The sequence below is a fragment of the Jaculus jaculus genome, chromosome 12 (assembly GCF_020740685.1).
Source record: "Jaculus jaculus isolate mJacJac1 chromosome 12, mJacJac1.mat.Y.cur, whole genome shotgun sequence".
NCBI classification, from domain to species: domain Eukaryota; kingdom Metazoa; phylum Chordata; class Mammalia; order Rodentia; family Dipodidae; genus Jaculus; species Jaculus jaculus.
Window position 1 is genome coordinate 64810199 of NC_059113.1, and position 22476 is coordinate 64832674.

Genomic DNA, 22476 nt, shown 5'->3' on the forward strand with positions numbered 1-22476 from the left:
AAGGATCATGGCATCCAAATAGAAGAGAGACTTATTGATATGGGGAGTGCCTGTGATGGAGAAGGGAATTTCAAAGGGGAAAAGGGGGGTGGGGGGTATTACCATGGGATATTTTTTATAATCATGGAAAATGTTTAATAAAATTGAGAAAAAAAGCTTGTACTCCCCAAAACTGGATAGTGTGGAGGAGATGGATAAATTCCTGGAAGCATATCATCTATCAAAGCTAAACTCAGAGCAGATTAACCACCTCAATGAACATATGACACTCATGGAGATTGAAAAAGTAATAAGAAAACCTCCCCAAAAAGAAGAGTCCAAGACCAGATGGCTTCTCAGCTGAATTATATCAGACCTTCATGGAGGAATTCAAACCAATCTTCCTCAAACTGTGCCACACAACTGGACAACAGGGAAAGCTACCCAACTGCTTTTATGAAGTTAGCATCTCCCTAATTCCAAATCCAGGCAGAGATGCCACAAGGAAGAAAACTACAGGCCTATTTCCCTGATGAACTTAGATGCAAAGATCCTGAACAAAATCCTCACACACCAAATCCAAGAACACATCAAAAGCATTATCCAACTTGACCAAGTGTGATTCATCCCAGAAACACAGGAGTGGCTCAACATAGGGAAATCTGTCAATGTAATATACCACATAAACAAGGTTAAACATAAAAACCACATGATCATTTCGATAGATGCATAAAAGGCCTTTGACAAAATACAACATCATTTTATGATCAAAACATTGGAGAGAATTGGCATGGTTAGTTCATGTATCAACATAATATAGGCAATGTACAAATCTCCAAAGGCCCAGTAATACTTAATGGAGGGAGACTGGAGGAATTCCCATTGAGATCAGGAACAAGACAGGGCTGTCCACTCTCACCTCTGCTTTTCAATATAGTACTGGAAGTCCTAGCTCAAGCAATAAGACAGGAGAAGGAAATAAAAGGGGTATAATTTGGAAAGGAAGAAGTTAATTTAGGTTTATTCGCTGATGACATGATTGTATATGTAAGAGACCCAAGAGACTCCATCCCAAAGCTCCTGAAGGTGATTAACTCCTATAGCAAAGTAGCAGGATACAAAATCAGTGCACAAAAATCAGTAGCCTTTCTATATGCAAAGGACAAAGATACAGAGAACTAAATAAGGGACATAGTCACATTTTCAATAGCAACAAAAATAAATAAATAAAATACCTTAAAAGAATTTTTTTATATTTCTTATTGGTTTTTGTTTTCTATTGTATTATTTTGCATTGTGTTCATCTTCTTTTTTAGGTATTATTTCAATTCAAGTTCTGATTTTCTTTTTTTTTTTTAAATCAAACCTTGTCTTTATTGTTCCTTTTGTATAATTTATAGCTTAAACATTTATTTAAGCAGTCCTTTTCTTCACCTAAACCACTGTAATACTTTCCAACATTGATTTCTATGGAGATATATATATATACATATACATATATCTATATATATCTATATCTATCTATCTATCTATCTATCTATATATATATATATATATATATATACACACACACACACACACATATATAGTCTTTACTTATTTATTTATTTGAGAGGGACAGGCAGAGGGAGAAAGAGGCAGAGAGAGAGAGAGAGAGAGAGAATGGGTACACCAGAGCTTCCAGCCACTGCAAACAAACTCCAAACATGTGCACCCCCCTGTGCATCTGGATAATGAGGGTCCTGGGGAATTAAGCCTCGAACCAGGGTCCTCAGGCTTCACAGGCAAGTGCTTAGCCACTAAGCCATCTCCCCAGCCCTATTTCTATGACTATATATTTTCTTTTTTTTTAATTTAATTTATTAGTTTTCTTTTCAGTAAATACAGGAAGTTTGGTACCATTATTTAGGCTCATCTGTGATCTACCCCCTCCCATTAGATCCTCCTTGTTAATGAAAATGGGTCGTGCATTGTGGATTTAGCCCCCAGTTATTAGTATGATAAATGTCTCTGCAAATCATGACCCAACATGTAACTCTGACATTCTTTCCGCCCCCTCTTCCGCAAGATTTCCCTGAGCCATGTTGGATTCATTTTTGGTCCGCTTCAGTGCTGAGGTGTTGGGGGCCTCTGAGGCTTTGGCTCTCTGATTTGGTAGGAGTTGATTTTTCTCTGCGTTGATCTCCTTCCCCTTTGTGCTGGTATCCGGTTCACAGGAAAACATCACCCTTGCTTATTTTGCCAGTTGTCCTTAGTTTCAGTTGGGCCCTTTTTGAGGTATGTTGGGGCAGCTCTCTTCTTAGGATCTGCATCTATCTGGAAAAGAGAAGCAGATTCTCCAACAGAAAGTAAGTTAGCACCCGGAAAATTGAGATAACACTTACTTTTTTGATAGACAGTTTGATAGGTGTAGGCCCTCTTATACCCCGTGATTGATGGTAGCTTGATATTGTAGAGTGGGCTTGTGTTTGGGTATGGTTCTGACTTGTTTCCCAGCTCCAGCTAAGGGTCTAGTACCACTGAGTGGATCAGTTAGCCAAATCAAGAGTAATTGATTCCTCATCATGGCTGTGTACCACTATTGCACTTGTGTGGGCACCACATCCGGTTATTTGTTGCTAATTAGGTTAAACAATGTGTTGCTTGGACAGATCTTGGTCATTTCCCCCAGTCGCCTATGTAGCGCCTTCTGGCACTAGACACGCTGACTGTCTCGGGACTGACTCTCTCCTGGCTTCCAGCCATGTCATTCCATTTTACACATCAGCTGCGTATGGAGTCTTCAGCAATAGGGTCTTATCACTGGCCTTTGGTGGGTCATCAAGTACTCTGACAGAAGTCTGTCATTGTTTTGGGAAACCTTGTAGGTTTCTCTTATCAAAAGCTCATTGTGGATGGTAGGCCCAAACTGGAAGTGGGGGTTACAGGTCAGTGTCCACTAAGAAATTGAGGAAAAACATAATTAATATACAAGAGTTAGAGAGGAGAGAGATAGAGGGGAGAGGGGGAGAGGGAGGGAGGGAAGATGTAGGAGATTTAGGTCAGTCTTGATCCTACCCTCTCCAGTGTCTTGTGGTTCAGGTGTTTCCTGTAAGGGTCTAGTAAAGGAGGAATTCCCATTGAGATCAGGAACAAGACAGGGTTGTCCACTCTCACCTCTGCTTTTCATTATAGTTCTGGAAGTCCTAGCCCAAGCAATAAGGCAGGAGAAGGAAATAAAAGGGATACAATTTGGAAAGGAAGAAGTTAAGTTAGCACTATTCACTGATGACATGATTGTATATGTAAGAGACCCGAGAGACTCCATCCCAAAACTCCTGAAGGTGATTAACTCCTATAGCAAAGTAGCAGGATACAAAATCAATGCACAAAAATCGGAAGCATTTCTGTATGCAAATGGCAAAGACACAGAAAAAGACATAAAGGACATAGTCCCATTTTCAATAGCAACAAAAAAAAATAAAATACCTTGGAATAATGTTAACCAAGGAAGTAAAAGATCTATACAATGAAAATATAAAAACTCTCAAAAAAGAAATTGAGGAGGACTTGAAACGATGGAAAGACCTCCCATGCTCCTGATTAGGCAGAATTAACATTGTGAAGATGACAATCCTACCAAAGGCAATATATAGATTTAATGCAATTCCAATTAAAATCCCTACAGTGTTCTTCACAGACATAGAAAAAATGATCTCAAATTTCATATGGAAAGGCAGAAGGCCTCGCATATCCAAACATATCCTCAGCAAAAGAAATACCTCTGGTGGCATCAACATACCCGATATAAAGTTATACTACAAAGCCATAGTAATAAAAACAGCATGGTACTGGCATAAAAACAGGAGTATAGACCAAAGGAATAGACTTGAGGGCTCGGATTTTGGGCCAAGCAACTATAGCTACTTGATATTCGACAAAGGCCCAAACAATATAGACTGGAAAAAAGATAGCATCTTCAACAAATGGTGCTGGACAAACTGGATAACCACATGCAGGAAACTAAAACTTGATCCACACATTTCACCATGCACAACACTCAAATCCAAATGGATCAAAGACCTCAACATAAGACCAGAAACTCGAAAACTACTGGAAGAAAATTTAGGAAGTACTTTCCATGATATAGGAATGGAAAAAGACTTCCTGAATAAAACCCCAGTGGCTCAGGTTCTTAAACAGTCACTCAACCATTGGGATCATATGAAGCTGAAGAGTTTCTTTACAGACAAGCATATAATAAGCAAAGCCAATAGAATACCCACAGAATGGGAGAAAATATTTGCAGGTTATCCAACTGATAGAGGCCTTATCTCTAGAATTTACAAAGTACTCAAAAGTCTAAACAATAAGAAGACAAATACCCCACTCACAAAATGGGGCACAGAGTTAAAGAGGCAATTCACAGAGGAAGAGATACAAATGGCAAACACACACCTAAGAAAATGTTCATCATTCCTAATCATCAGAGAAATGCAAATTAAAACAACTATGAGATTCCACCTTACCCCAATAAGGATAGCCAACATCAAAAGGTCAAATGAAAATAAATGCTGGCGAGGATGTGGAGAAGCAGGGACACTCATTCACTGTTGGTGGGAATGAAGGATGGTACAACCACTTTGGAAAGCAATATGGAGACTCCTGAAAAAGCTGACTATAGAAATACCAACAGACCCAGTTATACCATTACTGGGCATCTACCCTAAAACCTTCAAACCAAAAGCCAGAGAGATTTGCTCAACCATGTTTGTAGCAGCTCAATTCGTAATAGCTAAAAGCTGGAATCAACCCAGATCTCCATCATTAGAAGAATGTATAACAAATATGTGGTATATCTACACAATGGAATTCTATACAGCAGTAAGAAAAAACGACATAAAGAAATTTGAGGGAAAAATAGTTGAACCTGGAACAGATCATTCTCAGCGAACTTACCCAATCACAGAAAAAAAATTGACACATAGTCTCACTCATCTGCAACACCTAACGTGAATCTGCCCAAGATGCCTTACATACCCAGCAAGCACCTCATGGACTAGACAATAAGGTGGATGGGAGGTCGGGGAGGGAATCAAAGGGTGGAAAACAGTAATCCAGACCCAAATGGCAATGGTACCATAAAATTCTACTTCCTAAAAGACAGACCAAATGGCTGAACCTTCACTAGACCCTTACAGGAAACACCTGAACCACAAGACACTGGAGAGGGTAGGATCAAGACTGACCTAAATCTCCTACATCTTCCCTCCCTCTCCCCCTCTCCCCTCTATCTCTCTCCTCTCTAAGTTCTGATTTTCTTGATGCTTCCTGAAATTCATTTTTGCCTTTGATCAAGTCTTCATGAAGCTTAATCAACTGGTTGTTGAGACCTTCCATTTTTTTGACTCCCTTTCAGTTTATTCATTTCTCTTTGGATAGTTCTTATGTTTCATTCAATTGTTAAGCCTACTGTGCATAGCTGAATGATTTAGGGCATATTTTTGTTCAATTTTATTGATACATTTGTTGGTTCTTTGATGGTTTGCTTCCACTTCAGCGATCAATTTTAATTTATTAAAATATATTTTATTCATTTATTTATTTGAGAGAGAGAAAGAGGGAGAGAAAGGGAGAGAATGGGCATGCCAGGGCCTCCAGCCACTGCAAATGAATTTGCCCCCTTGTGCATCTGGATAATATGGGTCCTGGGGAATTGAACCAGGGTCCTTTGGCTTTGCACGCAAGCACCTTCACCACTAAGCCATCTCTCCAGCCCCAGCAATATTTTATTTTATTTTTCTTATTAATTATTTTTGTATTCAGAAAATACAATCAGCTTGGTACCATTATTAGGCTCATCAGTGACCTACCCCCTCCCCATTGGCCCCTCCTTGTTGAGGTGTATGGGTCATGCATCGTGGAATCAGCCCATAGTTATGGGTAAGATAAATGTCTCTGCATATCATGACCCAACATGTGGCTGTGACATTCATTCTTTCCACCCCCTCTTCCACAAAATTTCCCTGAGCCATGTTGGGTTCATTTTTGGTCTGCTTCAGTGATGAGGTGTTGGGGGTCTCTGAGGCTGTGGCTCTCTGATTTGGTAGGAGTTGATTTTTCTCTGTGTTTTTAAAAAAGTTTTTGTTGCTGTAGTTTATTTTTATTTATTTGAGAGTGACTGAGAGAGAGGGAGAGAAGGAGGGAGGCAGGCAGAGAGCTAGAGAGAGAATGGGCACGCCAGGGCATCCAACCACTGCAAAGGAACTCCAGATGCATGTGCCCCCTTGTGCATATGGCTAACGTGGGTTCTGAAGAATTGAGCCTTGAACTAGGGTCCTTAGGCTTCACAGGCATGTGCTTAACTGCTAAGCTATCTCTCTAGCCCAAGATAACTCTTAGTTTTCTTGTAGAGAATTTAATAGGTGTATGCCCTCTTGTAGCCCATGATTAATGGTAGCTTGATATTGGAGGGTGGGCTTATGTTTGGATATGGTTCTGACTTGTTTCCCAGCTCCAGCTATAGGTCCCGTACCACTGAGGGGATCAGTTAGCCAAATCAAGAGCAGTTAGTTCCCCACCATGGCTGTGTGCCACTGTTGCACTTGTGTGGGCATCACAACAGGTTATTTGCTACTAAGTAGGTTAGACCATGAGTTGCTTGGACAGATATTGGTCACTTTCCCCTAGTCACCCATGTAGCACCTTCTGGCACTAAATGTGCTGGCTGTCTGGGGACTGACTATCTTCTAGCTTCCAGCCATGCCATTCCATTTTACATGTCAACTGCATATGGTGTCTTCAGCAGTAGGGTCTTACCACTAACCTTTGGTCGGTCATCAAGTACTCAGACAGAAATCTGTCTGTCTTTTAGGAAACCTTGTAGGTCTCTCTGGTCAAAAGCTCATTGTGGATGAAAGCCCCATTCCCAGCAATATTTTAAATCAGGGTGTCATTGGTTGTTGTGTTTTCATTATGAGAATGAATTTTTGTTGATTTCTCTACAATTTTGTTGGAGGCTTCCATTGTAGGACTAGGTATCTTTGGTGGAGATCTCTGAGTTTTCTGACATTTGTTGGCTCTTTTTTTTTTTTTTTTTTTGCATTGTTGTCTACCCACTTTAGGATGACACTTTATTTTATTGAAATCAAGTTTTTGTTCTTTGGGCCATGTACCCTGTGAATCAGGTGAACAAGGATGTTGGTACATGGTAGTCAGTGTGGTAAGTTAGAATACCAGAGCAAAAGGCCTAATTCTACAGGTCACATAAAGACCAGGCTTCCCAAGCAAGATACAATGTGACCTAGGGAGATCAGAGGACTGGCGGGAACCAGAGAACAGGGTCTACTTGCTCTGCCCTGTGCCTACCCTCACACAGACTGGCCCAAGGAATCTAGACCAGGGAACTGGGTGGAGCCAGAAAACAGGGGTTTCTGGCTTACTCACTTCACACCACCAAGCCACCCACATACAATCAGTGCAGGGAAACCAGATCAGGAAGCTCTCTTCACTTTTCTTTTTCCCTTCACTACTTCCCTTATTAATGCTGCCAGTATAGTAGTACCCTCTAATCTGCAGTTTAATTTTCTGTAGTTTTGGTTATCTGAGTCCAATTATGTTCTCAAAATATTACATGGAAAATTCAAGAAATGAACAAACCATAAATTATAAACTGCATACCATTCTGAACAATATGATAAGATCTCATGTGATCCCTCTCTGTCCCATTTGTCTGTGACTTACCAGTTTGCCCAGTATATTCACACAGTATAAACTACTTTGCCTTCTCCCATGTAAGATGCACTGGCATGGCGGCCAAGTGTTTGTGTCCACATAAAATGTATTTTACTTAATAATGGCTCCACAGCAAACTTTAATTGCTTTGATATTGTATTTGATTATTAGTGTTTTTAAAATATGCTTTTGGGCCTAATCTATAAATCATACTTTATCATGGGGAGATGTATACACACACACACACACACACACACACACACACACACACACACGAAAATATACAAGAGTCCTTAATCCCAGTCTATATTTAATACAACCCATGATTTCAGGCATCCAGTGGAGGTATTGGAATATACTCTTTTTTTTTATTTTTTATTTTTTTTTATTTGAGAGTGACAGACACAGAGAGAAAGACAGATAGAGGGAGAGAGAGAGAATGGGCACGCCAGGGCTTCCAGCCTCTGCAAACGAACTCCAGACGCATGTGCCCCCTTGTGCATCTGGCTAATGTGGGACCTGGGGAACCAAGCCTTGAACCAGGGTCCTTAGGCTTCACAGGCAAGCGCTTAACCGCTAAGCCATCTCTCCAGCCCAAAATATACTCTTTATAGTTAAAAACTGGGCCCTGGTATAGGCAACATAATCAGTGTTTGTTTTGTTTTTTTTTTTCCCACAGTTATGTCTCTTTTCTCTAGGAATATTGCCTGATCTTCATAGATAGTGATTACATCATGAAGACTGACAGGGTTTATTGTGAACACTACAGAATGGGGAATAGACTAGAGATCAGAAATTGGGTGGCTAATTAGGTGATTGCTGAAGTCATAAAATAATGTGATATGTACTTGAACCACGGCCAGGATGATGGGAAATGGGAGCTACATAAGCAGATGTAATATAGCAGCACCTCAGTATGTACATAGTAATGCACATGCATGCACACATGCACGCATTTCCATAGGTGGCCATTTGCATTACTCTGAAACAGCAAGAACAAAATCAGCTGCTCCCCGCTTTACACACTTGTTCCAGTTTTTATTCTTATGCAAAATAACTTTATAATTCCTTGTTTGAAAATGTTGTATACCTAGAAGATATAAGCACTACACAAGCATGTATCCCAGTTGTAACAATATATGTGAACAGAAGTTTTCTGTTGATACAGGTGATAAATTGACATTTGATATTTCAGTTATCTGTAGTACTGGAAGGTTAGATAATTGCTGAAAGTCTGGACATGAACATTGCAACTCTGTCTGAAGACTATAAAAGCCCATATGTGAAATGAAAGGCCATGTTTATAGAATTTAGAGGAAATTTTCAAATTATATATGGTTCAGATATTTGATACATAAATAGTTTACAGAGAGATTATTCGATTAGAAGAAGAGTTTTAGCACCAGGAAGCTGAGAGCAAAGGTGAAGGCAATGTCAGGACATTTGGCTGACAGCTTTCAATGCTTGTCTTCTGGACTAACAAGAGTTCTTCATGCAACTTGCTGATGTGCACATCCCCTTTATTCTACATAAGACATAGTCTCCTGTTAAAATCAACCAGCTGTCCAACCTGCCATCCAATCTACTCAACAGACTTGCTCTGCATGTCTCCCATGTAAAAACACATATATAACATATGCATAGTCCATGAAATTCTGTAGCCATAGACAAAACATTTTTTAAATTTATTTTAGTTCTTTTCAAGCAGAGAGAGAAAGAGAGAGAGAATGGGTGCATTAGGGCCTCCATCCACTGCAAACAAGCTCCAGACGTGTATGTCCCCTTGTACATCAGGCTAACATGGGTTCTGGGGAATCAAGCAAATGCTTAACTGCTAAGCCATCTCTCCAGCCCGACAAAACATTTTTTTAAAAGAGATTCTTATTATTATCACATGAGTCCCTATTTATTAAAGAATGTACATTTTGAGCAAGATCAAGCAATGTAATTGCATTTTAGCAATAAAGCCCCTTCCACAAATTTCATAGCTATGTGGAGAAAGAAGAACAAGAATTGTTAGCCAACAAGGAAATAGGAGCTTAAAGAAGCAAGTATAGGTTCTAGCCTTGCAACTGGCAAAATACAGGAGTCCTGCACATGTAGAGACACAGGGCTTCTGACTCTCAGCTAGAGAGCTTTCAAGAGAGGAAGACTACCATGGTACTGCTAAGAATTTGGGGACTAAGAGTTTGGGAGCTTAGGACAAATCCTCTAACCCCTCTCTCTCTCTCAGTTTTCTTTTTCTTTTTTTTTAAGTTTTATTTATTTATTTGAGAGCGACAAAGAAAGAGGTAGATGAAGAGAGAGAGAGAGAGAATGGGTGCCACTGCAAACAAACTCCAGACACGTGTGCCCCCTTGTGTACCTGGCTAGCATGGGTCCTGGGAAATCAAGCCTTGAACCGGGGTCCTTAGGCTTCACAGGCAAGCATTTAACTGCTGAGCCATTTCTCCAGCCTTCTCTCAGTTTTCTTATGCTTAAGGTGAATGTTGAATTTGCTTATTTAGGTTTTATATAAACATATAAATATGGGATTGAATAAGGTAGAGAAAGTTGTAGCTGAAATACTTTTATCTCTTTTCCAAACACTAGGTAGAAATAAAGATTAATAGCAACCATAAAAAACAGTGCCTAAACTCATTAGGGTAAGCTTGAAGGTGAACTTGGTTAGAACAAGGTGATTAACTTTTAGTCTTGAGGGAGTCACTGCCATTCTGAATACACAGGCTGGTGAGGCAGAGTTAAGTCTCTACCCAGACTCCACAGTGGCACTGTCTGGGAGAGATACTCTGCCTAAAGCAGCCAAGGACACAGTCATCATTCCTTTTTCCCAAATTGACAATGTGATTGACATTTCCTTTTTTGTGTTTTATGATTTATTTACTGTTATTCTAATCTGATGTCAGGCTATATCACTGTTGTAGAATTAGACAGGTGCTTTTACTTTTCTACCTTCATTTACAACCACACACATTGATGAGGCAATGTCATGAATAAATTACAAACTTAATATATGGACAAATTGGTTCAAATACCAAGGTAATCTTGGCCATGTTCATTTACTTTTTGTTTAAAATTTAGTTTTCTCAGCATCATCATGTTAATTAATGTGCTAATTATCTATTGAGCTAGCCACTGCTATAAGGTCACTCTCTGTATCAACCCGTCTACCTACAAGGCAAAGAATTATTTCACAGGAGCAGTATGAGATGCAGAGAGGTTATGTGACTCTGAAATCATGTATCAAATATCTATAGTGTAGAGTACATCTGGATTTTACAGTCAGAAAGAAGCCACACTCTTAAATATGTCTACTCTCATTATGAGATAGAGATATCAGTCAGGATAAACTGTCCTATAGTAACAAAAATTCCCACATTTTAGTGGCTTAAACCAACAGTTTTCTTTTGTGCTGACTTACTTGTATCGGCTGGGAGCCTGCTCAAACTGTTCCTGCTTCTTCTTCTTTTTTTTTTTTTTTTTTGAGGAAAGAAGGTTTTATTTTGCATGGTGGCAAGAATGTGAGGTGGTTGATCACACTGCCTTTCTAGCCAAGAAGCAGAGAACAAATAGTAAGTAAGATGGGTCTATAAAACCTCAAGGCCCACCACCAGTGACTCATTTCCTCCAACAAGACTTCACCTCCTGAAGTTTCCACAGCCTTTCAATACATTACCACTGGGGATTAAATGGTCCAACACATGAGCCTGTTAAGAGACTGGGATAGAGCAGGGTGTAGTGGGACATGCATTTAATCCCAGCACTCTGAAGTCAGAGGAAGGAGGATCCCTGTGAGTTTGAGGGTATCCTGTAACTACAGAGTAAATGCCAGGCCAGCCTGGGCTAGAGTGAGATAATGCCTCCAGAGAAGAAAGAAAGAAAGAAAGAAAGAAAGAAAGAAAGAAAGAAAGAAAGAAAGAAAGAAAGAAAGAAGGGAGGGAGGGAGGGAGGGAGGGAGGGAGGGAGGGAGGGAGGGAGGGAGGGAGGGAGGGAGGGGGGGGGGAGGGAGGGAGGGAGGGGGGGAGGGGGGGGAGGGGGGGAGGGGGGGGGGGAGGGGGGAGGGAGGGGGGAGGGAGGGGGGAGGGAGGGAAGGAAGGAAGGAAGGAGAGGAAATAAAGCAATTTCACAGGTGCTGGGGTCCAAGAAAGTCCTTGAACCCCATACCCTAGGTTTGCTTCTAATTTTAACCAAGAATTGAGGGTTAGAGAGATGGAGGGAGGGAAGGAGGGTGAAAGGAAGGAAAGAGAGGAAATAAAGCAATGTAATAGGGTGCTAGGGATCCAAGAAAGTCCTTGAACCCCATACCCTAGGTTTGCTTCTAATTTTTATCAAGAATTGAAGGCTGGAGAGATGGTTTAACATTTAAGGAGCTTGCCTGCAAAGCCAAAGGACCCAGGTTAAATTTGAGGGCCAGAGAGATGGTTTAACATTTAAGGAGCTTACCTGCAAAGCCAAAGGACCCAGGTTAAATTCCCCAGGACCCATCTAAGCCAGATGCACAAGGTGGTGCATGCATCTGGAATTACTTTTCTTTAGGTGGAGGCCCTGGCATATCCATTCTGTCTCTCCATCTGTCTCTATCTGCCTCTCTCCCCCAAATAAATGAATTAAAAGTATTTTTCTAATTAAATAACAAGAAGACTGAGAAGCATAATTATTAAATTATTATAATTGAGGGAAGTACAGAGCCATAAAGAGGCACCTTTTTTTCCTGCTATATTATGCAGCCCATTTGAGCTTTAAGATAAAACAGACATTAACAAACCAGCCACACAGATTATCATCTTTCCTAAATCTCAACCTGAAGGCATTCCCTATTGTTATGAGATTAGGCATAACAGACAACATCATTGTCCTACAGAGGGATTTTCATAATCCCTTTGGATTCCTACTCCCACTGTTACAGGGTGCTAAGGGTCCAGGAAAGACTTTGCACCCCAAACCCTTGGTTCACTACTAATTTGTTTGTTTGTTTGTTTGAGGTAGGATATCAACCTAGCCCAGGCTGACCTGGAGTTTACTCTGTAGTCTTCAGGGTGGCCTTGAACTCATGGCAATCCTTCTACCTCTGCCACCCAAGTGCTGAGATTAAAGGTGTGAGCCACCATCACCATGCCTGGCTCACTTCTAATTTTTTTTGCCTTTTGTCTTTTCTTTCTTTTTTTTTTTTTTTTTTTTTTTTTTTTTTTGGTTTTTCAAGGTAGGGTCTCACTCTTCCAAAGGCTGACCTAAAATTCACTATGTAGTCTCAGGGTGGCCTTGAACTCTTGGTGATCCTCCTACCTCTGTCTCCCAAGTGCTGGGATTAAAGACGTGTGCCATCATGCCCGGCTTCCCTTCTAATTTTTTTTTTTTTTTACCTTATCTTTTTTTTTTTTTATTAGTTTTCTATTGTGCAAGTACAGACAGTTTGGTACCATTGTTAGGCTCGTCCATGACCTACCCCTCCCCAATAGCCCCTCCTTGTTGAGGTATATGGGTCGTGCATTGTGGGGTTAACCCACAATAATTGGTATGATAAATGTCTCTGTATAGCAAGACCCAACATGTGGCTCTGACATTCTTTCCGCCCCCTCTTCCGCAAAATTTCCCTGAGCCATGTTGGGTTCATTTTTGGTCTGCTTCAGTGATGAGGTGTTGGGGGCCTCTGGGTCTCTGGCTTTCTGATTTGGTAGGCATTGATTTTTCTCTGTGTTGGTCTCCTTCCCCCTTGTGCTGGTATCCAGTTCATCAGGAAAGCAGCACCCTTGCTTGTTTCGCCAATTTTCCTTACTTGGTCAGGGCCTTATGAGGTATGATGGGGTGGCTCTCTCCTTAGGATCTGTATCTATCTGAAAAAAAGAAGCAGATTCTCCAATGGAGAGTAAGTTAGCACCAGGACAAATGAGATAGCCCTTACTTTTTTTATAGAGAGTTTAATAGGTGTAGGTCCTCTTGTACCCCATGATTGATGGTAGCTTGATATTGGACAGTGGGCTTATGTTTGGATATGGTTCTGACTTGTCTCCCAGCTCCAGCTATGGGTCTCCTACCACTGAGGGGATCAGTTAGCCGAATCAAGAGCAGTTGGTTCCCCACCATGGCTGTGTGCCACTATTGCACTTGTGTGGGCATCACAACAGGTTATTTGCTGCTATGTAGATTGGACCATGAGTTGCATGGACAGATATTGGTTGTTTCCCCCAGCTGCCCATGTAGCACCTTCTGGCACTAGACACGCTGACTACCTGGGGACTGACTCTCTCCTGTCTTCCAGCCATGCCATTCCATTTTACATGTCAGATGCATATGGTGTCTTCAGCAGTAGTGTCTTACCACTAACCTTTGGTGGGTCATCAAGTACTCTGAAAGAAATCTGTTGTTCTTTTAGAAAACCTTGTAGGTTTCTCTGATCAAAAGCTCATTGTGGGTGATAGCGCCATGCTGGTACTGGGAGTTACAGGTCAGTGCCCCCTAAGAAAATGAGGGTAAAAGGTAACTAATATATAGGAGTTAGAAAGGCGAGAGAGAGGGAGAAGGAGATGGAAAGGGAGGGAGGGAAGATGTAGAGGATTTAGGTTAGACTTGATCCTACCCTCTCCAATGTCTTGTGGTTCAGGTGTTCCCTGTAAGGGCCTGGTGAAGGTTCAGCCATTTGGTTTACCTTTTAGGAAGTAGAATTTTATTCTACCCTTGCCATTTGAATCTAGATTAGTGTTTCCAACCCCTTCGATGCCCTCCCCTCCCTCACCATCCCTCCTAGTGTCTAGTCCATGAAATGCTTGCTGGGTATGTCAGCATCTTGGGTAGATTCAGGTTAGGTGCTATAGATGAGTGAAAATATGTGGCGATTCTTTTTCTGTGATTGGGTAAGTTCACTGAGAATGATCTGTTCCAGGTTCAACTATTTTTCCCTCAAATTTCTTTGTGTCATTTTTTCTTATTGCTGTATAGAATTCCACTGTGTAGATATACCACATCTTAGTGATCCATTCTTCTAGTGATGGACATCTGGGTTGCTTCCAGCTCTTAGCTATTACGAATTGAGCTGCTGCAAACATGATTGAGCAAATCTTTCTGGCCTGTAGTTTGAAGATTGTAGGGTAGATGCCCAGTAAGGTAATAACTGGGTCTGTTGGTCCCTATAGTCAGCTTTTTCAGGAGTCTCCATATTGCTTTCCAAAATGGTTGTACCATCCTACATTCCCACCAACAGTGGATGAATGTTCCTGCTTCTCCACATCCTCGCCAGCATTTATTTTTGTTTGATTTTTTGATGTTTGCTATTCTTATTGGGGTAAGGTGGAATCTCATAGTTGTTTTAATTTGCATTTCTCTGATGATTAGGGATGATGAACATTTTCTGAAGTGTGTGTTTGCCTTTTGTATTTCTTACTCTGTGAACTGCCAGTTCAGCTCTTTGCCCATTTTGTGAGTGAGGTGTTTGACTTCTTACTGTTTAGAATTTTGATTTCTTTGTAGATTCTAGTGATTAGGCCTCTATCAGTTGGATAACCTGCAAATATTTTCTCCCATTCTGTGGGTAATCTATTGGCTTTGCTTATTGTATGCTTGTCTGTAAAGAAACTCTTCAGTTTCATATGATCCCATTGGTTGAGTGACAATTTAAGATCGTGAGCTACTGGGTTTTTTTTTTTTTTTTTCAGGAAGTCTTTCCATTCCTATATCATGGAAAGTACTTCCTAAATTTTCTTCCAGTAGTATTCGAGTTTCTGGTCTTATAGTGAGGTCTTTGATCCATTTGGATTTGAGTATTGCACATGGTGAAATGTGTGGATCAAGTTTCAGTTTCCTGCATGTGGTTATCCAGTTTGTCCAGCACCATTTGTTGAAGATGCTGTCCTTTTTCCAGCCTATATTGTTCGGGCCTTTGTCGAATATCAAGTAGCTATAGTTGCTTGACCCAAAGTCCAGGTCCTCAAGTCTATTCCATTAGTCTGTACTCCTGTTTTTATGCCAGTACCATGTGGTTTTTATTACTATGGCTTTGTAATATAGCTTTAGATCAGGTATGGTGATGCCACCAGAGGTATTTTTTTTGCTGAGGATATGTTTGGATATGCGAGGCCTTCTGCCTTTCCATATGAAATGTGAGATCATTTTTTCTATGTCTGTGAAGAACACTGTGGGGATTTTAATTGGAATTTCATTAAATCTGTATATTGCCTTTGGTAAGGTTGTCATCTTCACAATATTAATTCTACCTATCCAGGAGCATGGGACGTTTTTCCATTTTCTCAAGTCCTCCTCAATTTCTTTTTTGAGTGTTTTTATGTTTTCGTTGTATAGATCTTTCACTTCCTTGGTTAACGTTATTCCAAGGTGGTTTTTTTTTTTTGTTGTTGTTGCTATTGAAAATGAGACTCTGTCCCTTATTTCTTTCTCTGTATCTCTGTCATTTGCATATAAAAATGCTACTGATTTTAGTGCATTGATTTTGTATCCTGGCTGACAAAGCAGCTTTCGTTTCCAGAGTTGATGTTATGCATCAACTCTGGGTGGATGATTAGGCAGAAAGATTATGGCAGAAAGAATGAAAGCACAAGCGAAAGACAGAGTGAGGCTTCTCATTCTCAGCACTGCTGGTGTTTGGCATGAATAATGGTTGGGGGCTCTTCCCTGATCATTGTAAGATAGTAGACAGCATACCTTGCTTTTACCCACTAATTAATAGTAGTACTTTACTCCCTAGTTGTAAAAGCCCAGAAATGTCAGATATTTTCTGAGCAGAAACATTATCCCTGATTGAGAACCACTACCTTGGATGAGGATCTCAGATTGACAATGAAATTTTCTTTTTTTTTTTCTTTTTTTTTTTGAAGTATCCATCCATAAATTACTTTTATTTCTCATTAAATGAGCACAGAGTCATTAGCATATTAATAACAGATATGTTTATTATTACATATCCATCAGTGCGGCTTTCAATACCCCTTGAACATGCATATCATCCTCGAGACGATCAGTTTTCCAGTGCTTCTTACTTGACACATCACTGCAAAGCCATTATAAGTTACTGAGGAGGTATTTGGTTAAAAAAATAAACAATAAATCATACTGCCCATACAAATCAACTCTTGCTATTGGACAAGAGTTTAACAGTATTTATGTGGTAATTCCTATGTTAACTGGAAAACATCATAGATATATTGGAATATTTCTTTTTTTTTAAATATTGGTGCAACCTTGTATATTTTTGCAGATAGTTTTATAAAGCCATTCATTATTGTAGCAGGTAGTTTGATGCGAAGATTGTACTCAATTTGTGAAAGTCCAACAAACCTAAATATTTTAAATTAAACCAATTATCAATTAAAAAAACTCACCAACACACATAATTTTTTGAAAAATCTGTACTCATGGCAGTAAAATAATTCTCTCAAATTAAGGCACTAAAAGGGCAACACAACTCCCACTGAAAGTGTTCTAAGAATAATTTACATTTCAAACAGTGCATACATTTCTTATATGTTTGTTAACTTAATGTCTTTATCATTTAAAACCACAAAGAAACACATTATACAATTACAGAAATGATGTACCCCACAAAATGCTTTTAAATCTGGTTCTTTTGTACAGTTAGTTCCTAATGTCTCTAGTAGTAAAATAACTCAATATGGCTTGGCAAAAATGCATAGATTAAATGTAACTCTTTTGTCTTCTCCCATTCCCCACTCTACAAACTTGCTGAAACATATACAGTATTTTGTAAAGCATAATGTACGATATTTAATTTCTCCATCAAGTCCACTATGGGCAATCAACAGTAAGGCTTTTCAATTCTACAGTGAGGGCATTGAAGTTCAAGTGATATCACTGCTTTCTTAACATAGTTTTGTGTAGTCTTGCAAGAGCACAATGAAATTTTCTATCGAGAAGTGACACAAGGTTCAACTTTCTGTGGGGCCTATATCATCATACAGGAAAGTGAATCCACCCAACTACAAGCAAGGCAGTAAGTGCATATTACAGAGAAAAGGGAAAAACCAGAAAAATAACAGTGCTAATGATTACCCTAGAAGGGGATATTACTACTTGTTTTAAGTGTGTGTATATATGCGTGTGTACATGTGTGCACATTCATGTGCATGCATGCTTTGAGACAAAGTCCACTGTAGCCCACACTTGACTTAGTCAAGGATGTGATGACATTGATCTCCTGATCCTCCTGCTTCCACTTCTCATGTGCTAGGATTACAGACATGTACTGCCACGTGTAGTTTTATGTTGTGTTAGAATCAAAGCCAGAGCTTTATGCATACTAGGAAAGCACTCCATCAACTGAACTACATCCAAGCCCTATTTTAAAGATTATTATATAAATGATATAACACATTGAAACACTGGTGTATAAGTTTCTTAGTGACAATTACAATGGAGTTGCCAAACACTATCAAAAATCCAGTTATCTGGGCTGGAGAGATGGCTTAGCGATTAAGTGCTTGCCTGTGAAGCCTAAGGACCCCGGTTCGAGGCTCGGTTCCCCAGGTCCCACATTAGCCAGATGCACAAGGGGGTGCACACATCTGGAGTTCGTTTGCAGAGGCTGGAAGCCCTGGCGTGCCCATTCTCTCTCTCTCCCTCTACCTGTCTTTCTCTCTGTGTCTGTTGCTCTCAAATAAATAAATAAATAAATAATTTTTTAAAAAATCCAGTTATCCATCTATTTATGTAAATTAAGTTTTATTGTTGTATTGGTCTGCATGTTTATTTCCATATCTTTTATTGCTGTTTTTAAGCTACATTGCCAGAGTTCATTGCTTGCAACAAAAACTCTATGCCTTATAGAGCCTAAATGTGTACTATATGATACTATAAGCATTACTCAACTCCTTGCAAATTTTCTTTGGGAAATAGACCTTGGGCTGAACAAAGCTTAATGATGATGCATAGTGCATATATATCTTTGCCTCTAGATTGTAAGTGAACTTCAAGTATCATCATAATGTACCAGCAGGAGCTATGACAGCAGTGTGAAATTATTAAACCATGATCTTTATCACCCCCATCTCAGAGTTGTGGCAGAATTCACATATCTATTCTTTTGAATTGCATACCTTTAATGCTATTTTAAACATAAAAACCACATTTTTTGGGCCTAATCACCCACCCATGAATGTGTATAGCTCATAGGTGTGTATATCCAATGGCTTTTAGATATGCTTTGCCTTCTAATAAAAATACTAACCTAAAAAGGACCTGCTTTCTATAGAAAACTTTTCAACATGCAACTGTCCAGACAGAAATTGGCCTCGATATCCAAGACCTCGCAGTCCCTAGCAATATTCACACAAGACCCTCATAATAGGAGAGAAGGATGATAACATCAAATTAAAAGAGAGACTAATGGAGAGAAGGAGAGGCTATAACAGAAAGTAGAGTTATGAAGGGAAAGAGGTGGAGGGGAGGAAAATACCATGATTTGTTTTCTGTAAGTATAGAAGTTGTCAAAAATATATATATATATATATGTATATTTACACACATATATCTATATATAGATATAGATATTAAAAAGTAGCAAGAGTAACATGAGCCTCACTGTATTTTTCTACTAACCTCAAAAAATTATTAGTATTCTACCATTCATGTTTCAAACTCATTCTCTCTCATTTCTTTCTCTGTCCTTCCATTCTCTCAGTTTCCTGTGTCTCCAGATGAGTGAATGGGTAGATAGATAGATATAGCTGTACATATGACATATATCTATATGATAGCAATTAGATGCCCATTTTTTATTTTGTTTTCTCATTTGTAAAATAGACATAATAATAGTGCCTATGTGCTTTATCATAGGGTTGTTGAGCATAAATTGAACTGATGTGTCTATAAGAGCAAGAGGCAAGCATCCAGTGAAAGTTAACTGCCATCATCACCACTGTCATTTTAGGAGACTAATTAGCAAAGTTGTCACTGGCCTCTTTCTCTCTCTAGGTTTATGCTGTGGTGGTAATTGCATCTGTGGTGGGATTTTGTCTGCTGGTAATGCTTCTTCTACTTAAGTTGGCAAGACATTCCAAGTTTGGCATGAAAGGTAAGAAGTACTGTGTTTATTTTACTTCTTATGTGGAATCACTTTTGGCTTATGATGAATGCTAACTATCACTAAAGAAAGAAGTTGCTATATTTTTAGTGACTGGGTTATCAGGCTGAAAAGTAGCAACAGCTCAGCCCTACATCTCCCATGAGGACAGTTGTCCCAGAAGACAAAAGCTGTATTCCTGAGTATCAACCATCCAAATGGTATGGGCATGTATACATTGCCTGAGCATCCTTATCACTGTCATGAAGGCTGGTGAGGCATGGAGGCAGTAGGATGGTATATGGACACATCACCTTGTTCACAAAGGTTCTCTCTGATGTACATCTGATTTATGAATTCACATGTTTTGGTCTTGCTATTGCTTTTGCATATCCTCATTTTTTTGAAATGTAAACACTGTTGGATGCAAAATAAGAACAGACTTTGTGGCACCCTACAGCTTTGGTTTTTATTTAAGTGGAGAATTGGGGATGGTATTGATAACTTTTAGAGGCTAGAAAGTTATTTGTTGGAGGTCTTAAATAAATGCTGTTTCTTAAAAAGTGACTTGAAAGCATGAACTCTGAAGTTCAAGCTTATATGTTGGGTAATATGTTATTGTACTGTGTGGTCTTTACCAACTAGATACTATAAATGCAGGAAAGCAGTGAAAGAAGTCTTTGTGGTATCTTAACTGCACTAAGCAGCAAGACTATGATGATTATTATTATTTTTTTGCTTATGTGATGTGGTTTATTAGATTGAATATTACTGTTGCTTGTTTATCTAAAGGAATGTTTAAGAAGGAATAACTTGTCCAGCATACTCTGGGTGCTAGGACAAATCATCTATACTGGTGCTTCCTCCTCTTACTTTGTTGGTGCCCATTATGGAGAGTCTCAAGCCAGAAATGAGTGAGGAAGAGTAATAGTTAATTCAAGCATGAAGCAAAATGCCACAAAGCTCTCAGAATCCTCCCCTGACTCTCATTTCATGTGTCGATGCTTGATATTTCTTCATAAGGAGAAACAATCTTTTATTGTTTAGTTATAAATAAACCTTGGAAAAGGCAATGATTATATTTATTGCCCATGGTGGTTCATAAGCTTAACTGGGTGTCATAAGCTCTTGTAGGCCTTGTGGAATCAAGGTTTTCAGAGCTGTGCTCAGAGTATCTGATGTACTTTGGCCTATGTGGGCCTCAGAACTGGCATTTTTAACAATTTCCAGATTATGCTGATACAAATATCAACTAGTAAGTTTTTTTTGGGGGGGTGTTTGAGGTAGGGTCTCACTCTGGTCCAGGCTGACCTGGAATTAACTCTGTAGTCTCAGGGTGGCCTTGAACTCACGGGGATCCTCCTACCTCTGCCTCCCGAGTGCTGGATTAAAGGCGTGCGTCATCACGCCCGGCTCAACTAGTAAGTTTTTGAGACTCACTATTACAAGTCATGATTGTTGACTAACTCTGAGTATGACAAACTATGAGATTTTAAAGCACAGCAGACACCCATTTCCCACCAATCTTTTGGGGCTCCACTGTCTTGCTAGTCATCTGCCTCGACTAGGTGGCTATTATCTACCTGCTGGCTTCCTTTAATGGCAATTTATATTTTTTCTGTATTGGGGAAGGGTCTCACTGTAGTTCAGGCTGATCTAGAACTCCCTCTGTGTCCCAAACTAGCCTCAAAATCATGACAATCCTCCTAATCCATCCTCCTGATGTGAAGATCACAATGTAATGTCACCATGCCTGGCCCATTCAGCTTTTCACTGTTATCAGTCTTTTTGTCTTCAAGGTACTTGAAGTGCACATCTCTAAGTACAATGTTTACTAGAGAGCACATGTCTGCACATGTCGGCACAGCTTTCACCCTTCGTTGGAAAGTATCACATTCTAACACCATCCAATTTTCTTAATTGAAGGGCTTTGTTTGAAATCTTTCATCTATAGATTTTTCAAAAAGAGAAGATATGTCCAGGACACTCTGGAAGATCATTAAAAGAGTTGGGTGGGGGCTGGAGAAATGGCTCAGAGGTTAAGGCACTTGCCTTAAAATTCTAATGTACTTGGTTTGATTCCCTAATACCTACATAATGCCAGATGAACAAAGTGGTGCATGCATCTGGAGTTCATTTGCAGTGGACTAGAGGCCTTGGTGTGTTCTGTCTTTTCCTTCTCTCTCTCCATAAAAATAAATTAATAAATAATAACTTAATAAAAAATTAATTTTGAAAATAAATTTAAACGTGTTGGAACTACCTGGAGCAAAATTTATAACTACTTCTCCATACTTAGTTTAGGAATACACAGAGAAATTACCTGTAAATGTCAACCTACTTTTCTTTGAAGTGTAGAGGTAGATTTTGTTTCAGAAAGGTTTGTATTCACTTTGAAACCTCAAACCCTAGATGGAATCAGTGTTTTATGAGGATAATGTGAGTTATTATAACCCAACACCTGCATTTACTGAGTACAACCTGATGGTATCCTTAATTAACTTGCAGGAGGATTTGCTTAACCTTGACAGAGCCCGTCAGTGACTTCCTTAGGTAGTGAGTTAATACTATAATGTATGTTTTCTTCTTTATTCCTGAACAGAAATAAAGTCATGTGTAGAGTATTGTCCCAGAGTAGATGACTTTTCTGTTTTAGCTATATCCATCTATGCCTTGCTATATGCAAACTGAGCCTGATTGTTGTACCAATCAGCTACTGAATTGACAGCCTTTGGGGTATATAAATTAAGATGCCTTTACAC

At 39.5% G+C, this 22476-nt stretch overlaps 1 protein-coding gene across 8 annotated transcripts in view; it reads left to right on the forward strand.

The window, feature by feature from the left end:
- The window catches only part of Ntrk2 (neurotrophic receptor tyrosine kinase 2), a 426243-nt gene that overhangs the window by 97442 nt on the left and 306325 nt on the right, over positions 1–22476 (forward strand). For all 8 annotated transcript variants that reach the window (XM_045131575.1, XM_045131576.1, XM_004667007.2 and 5 more), the window contains one exon: positions 19627–19726. In XM_045131575.1, the coding sequence (XP_044987510.1) occupies positions 19627–19726 (100 nt within the window). The remainder of the gene's footprint in view (positions 1–19626; positions 19727–22476) is intronic.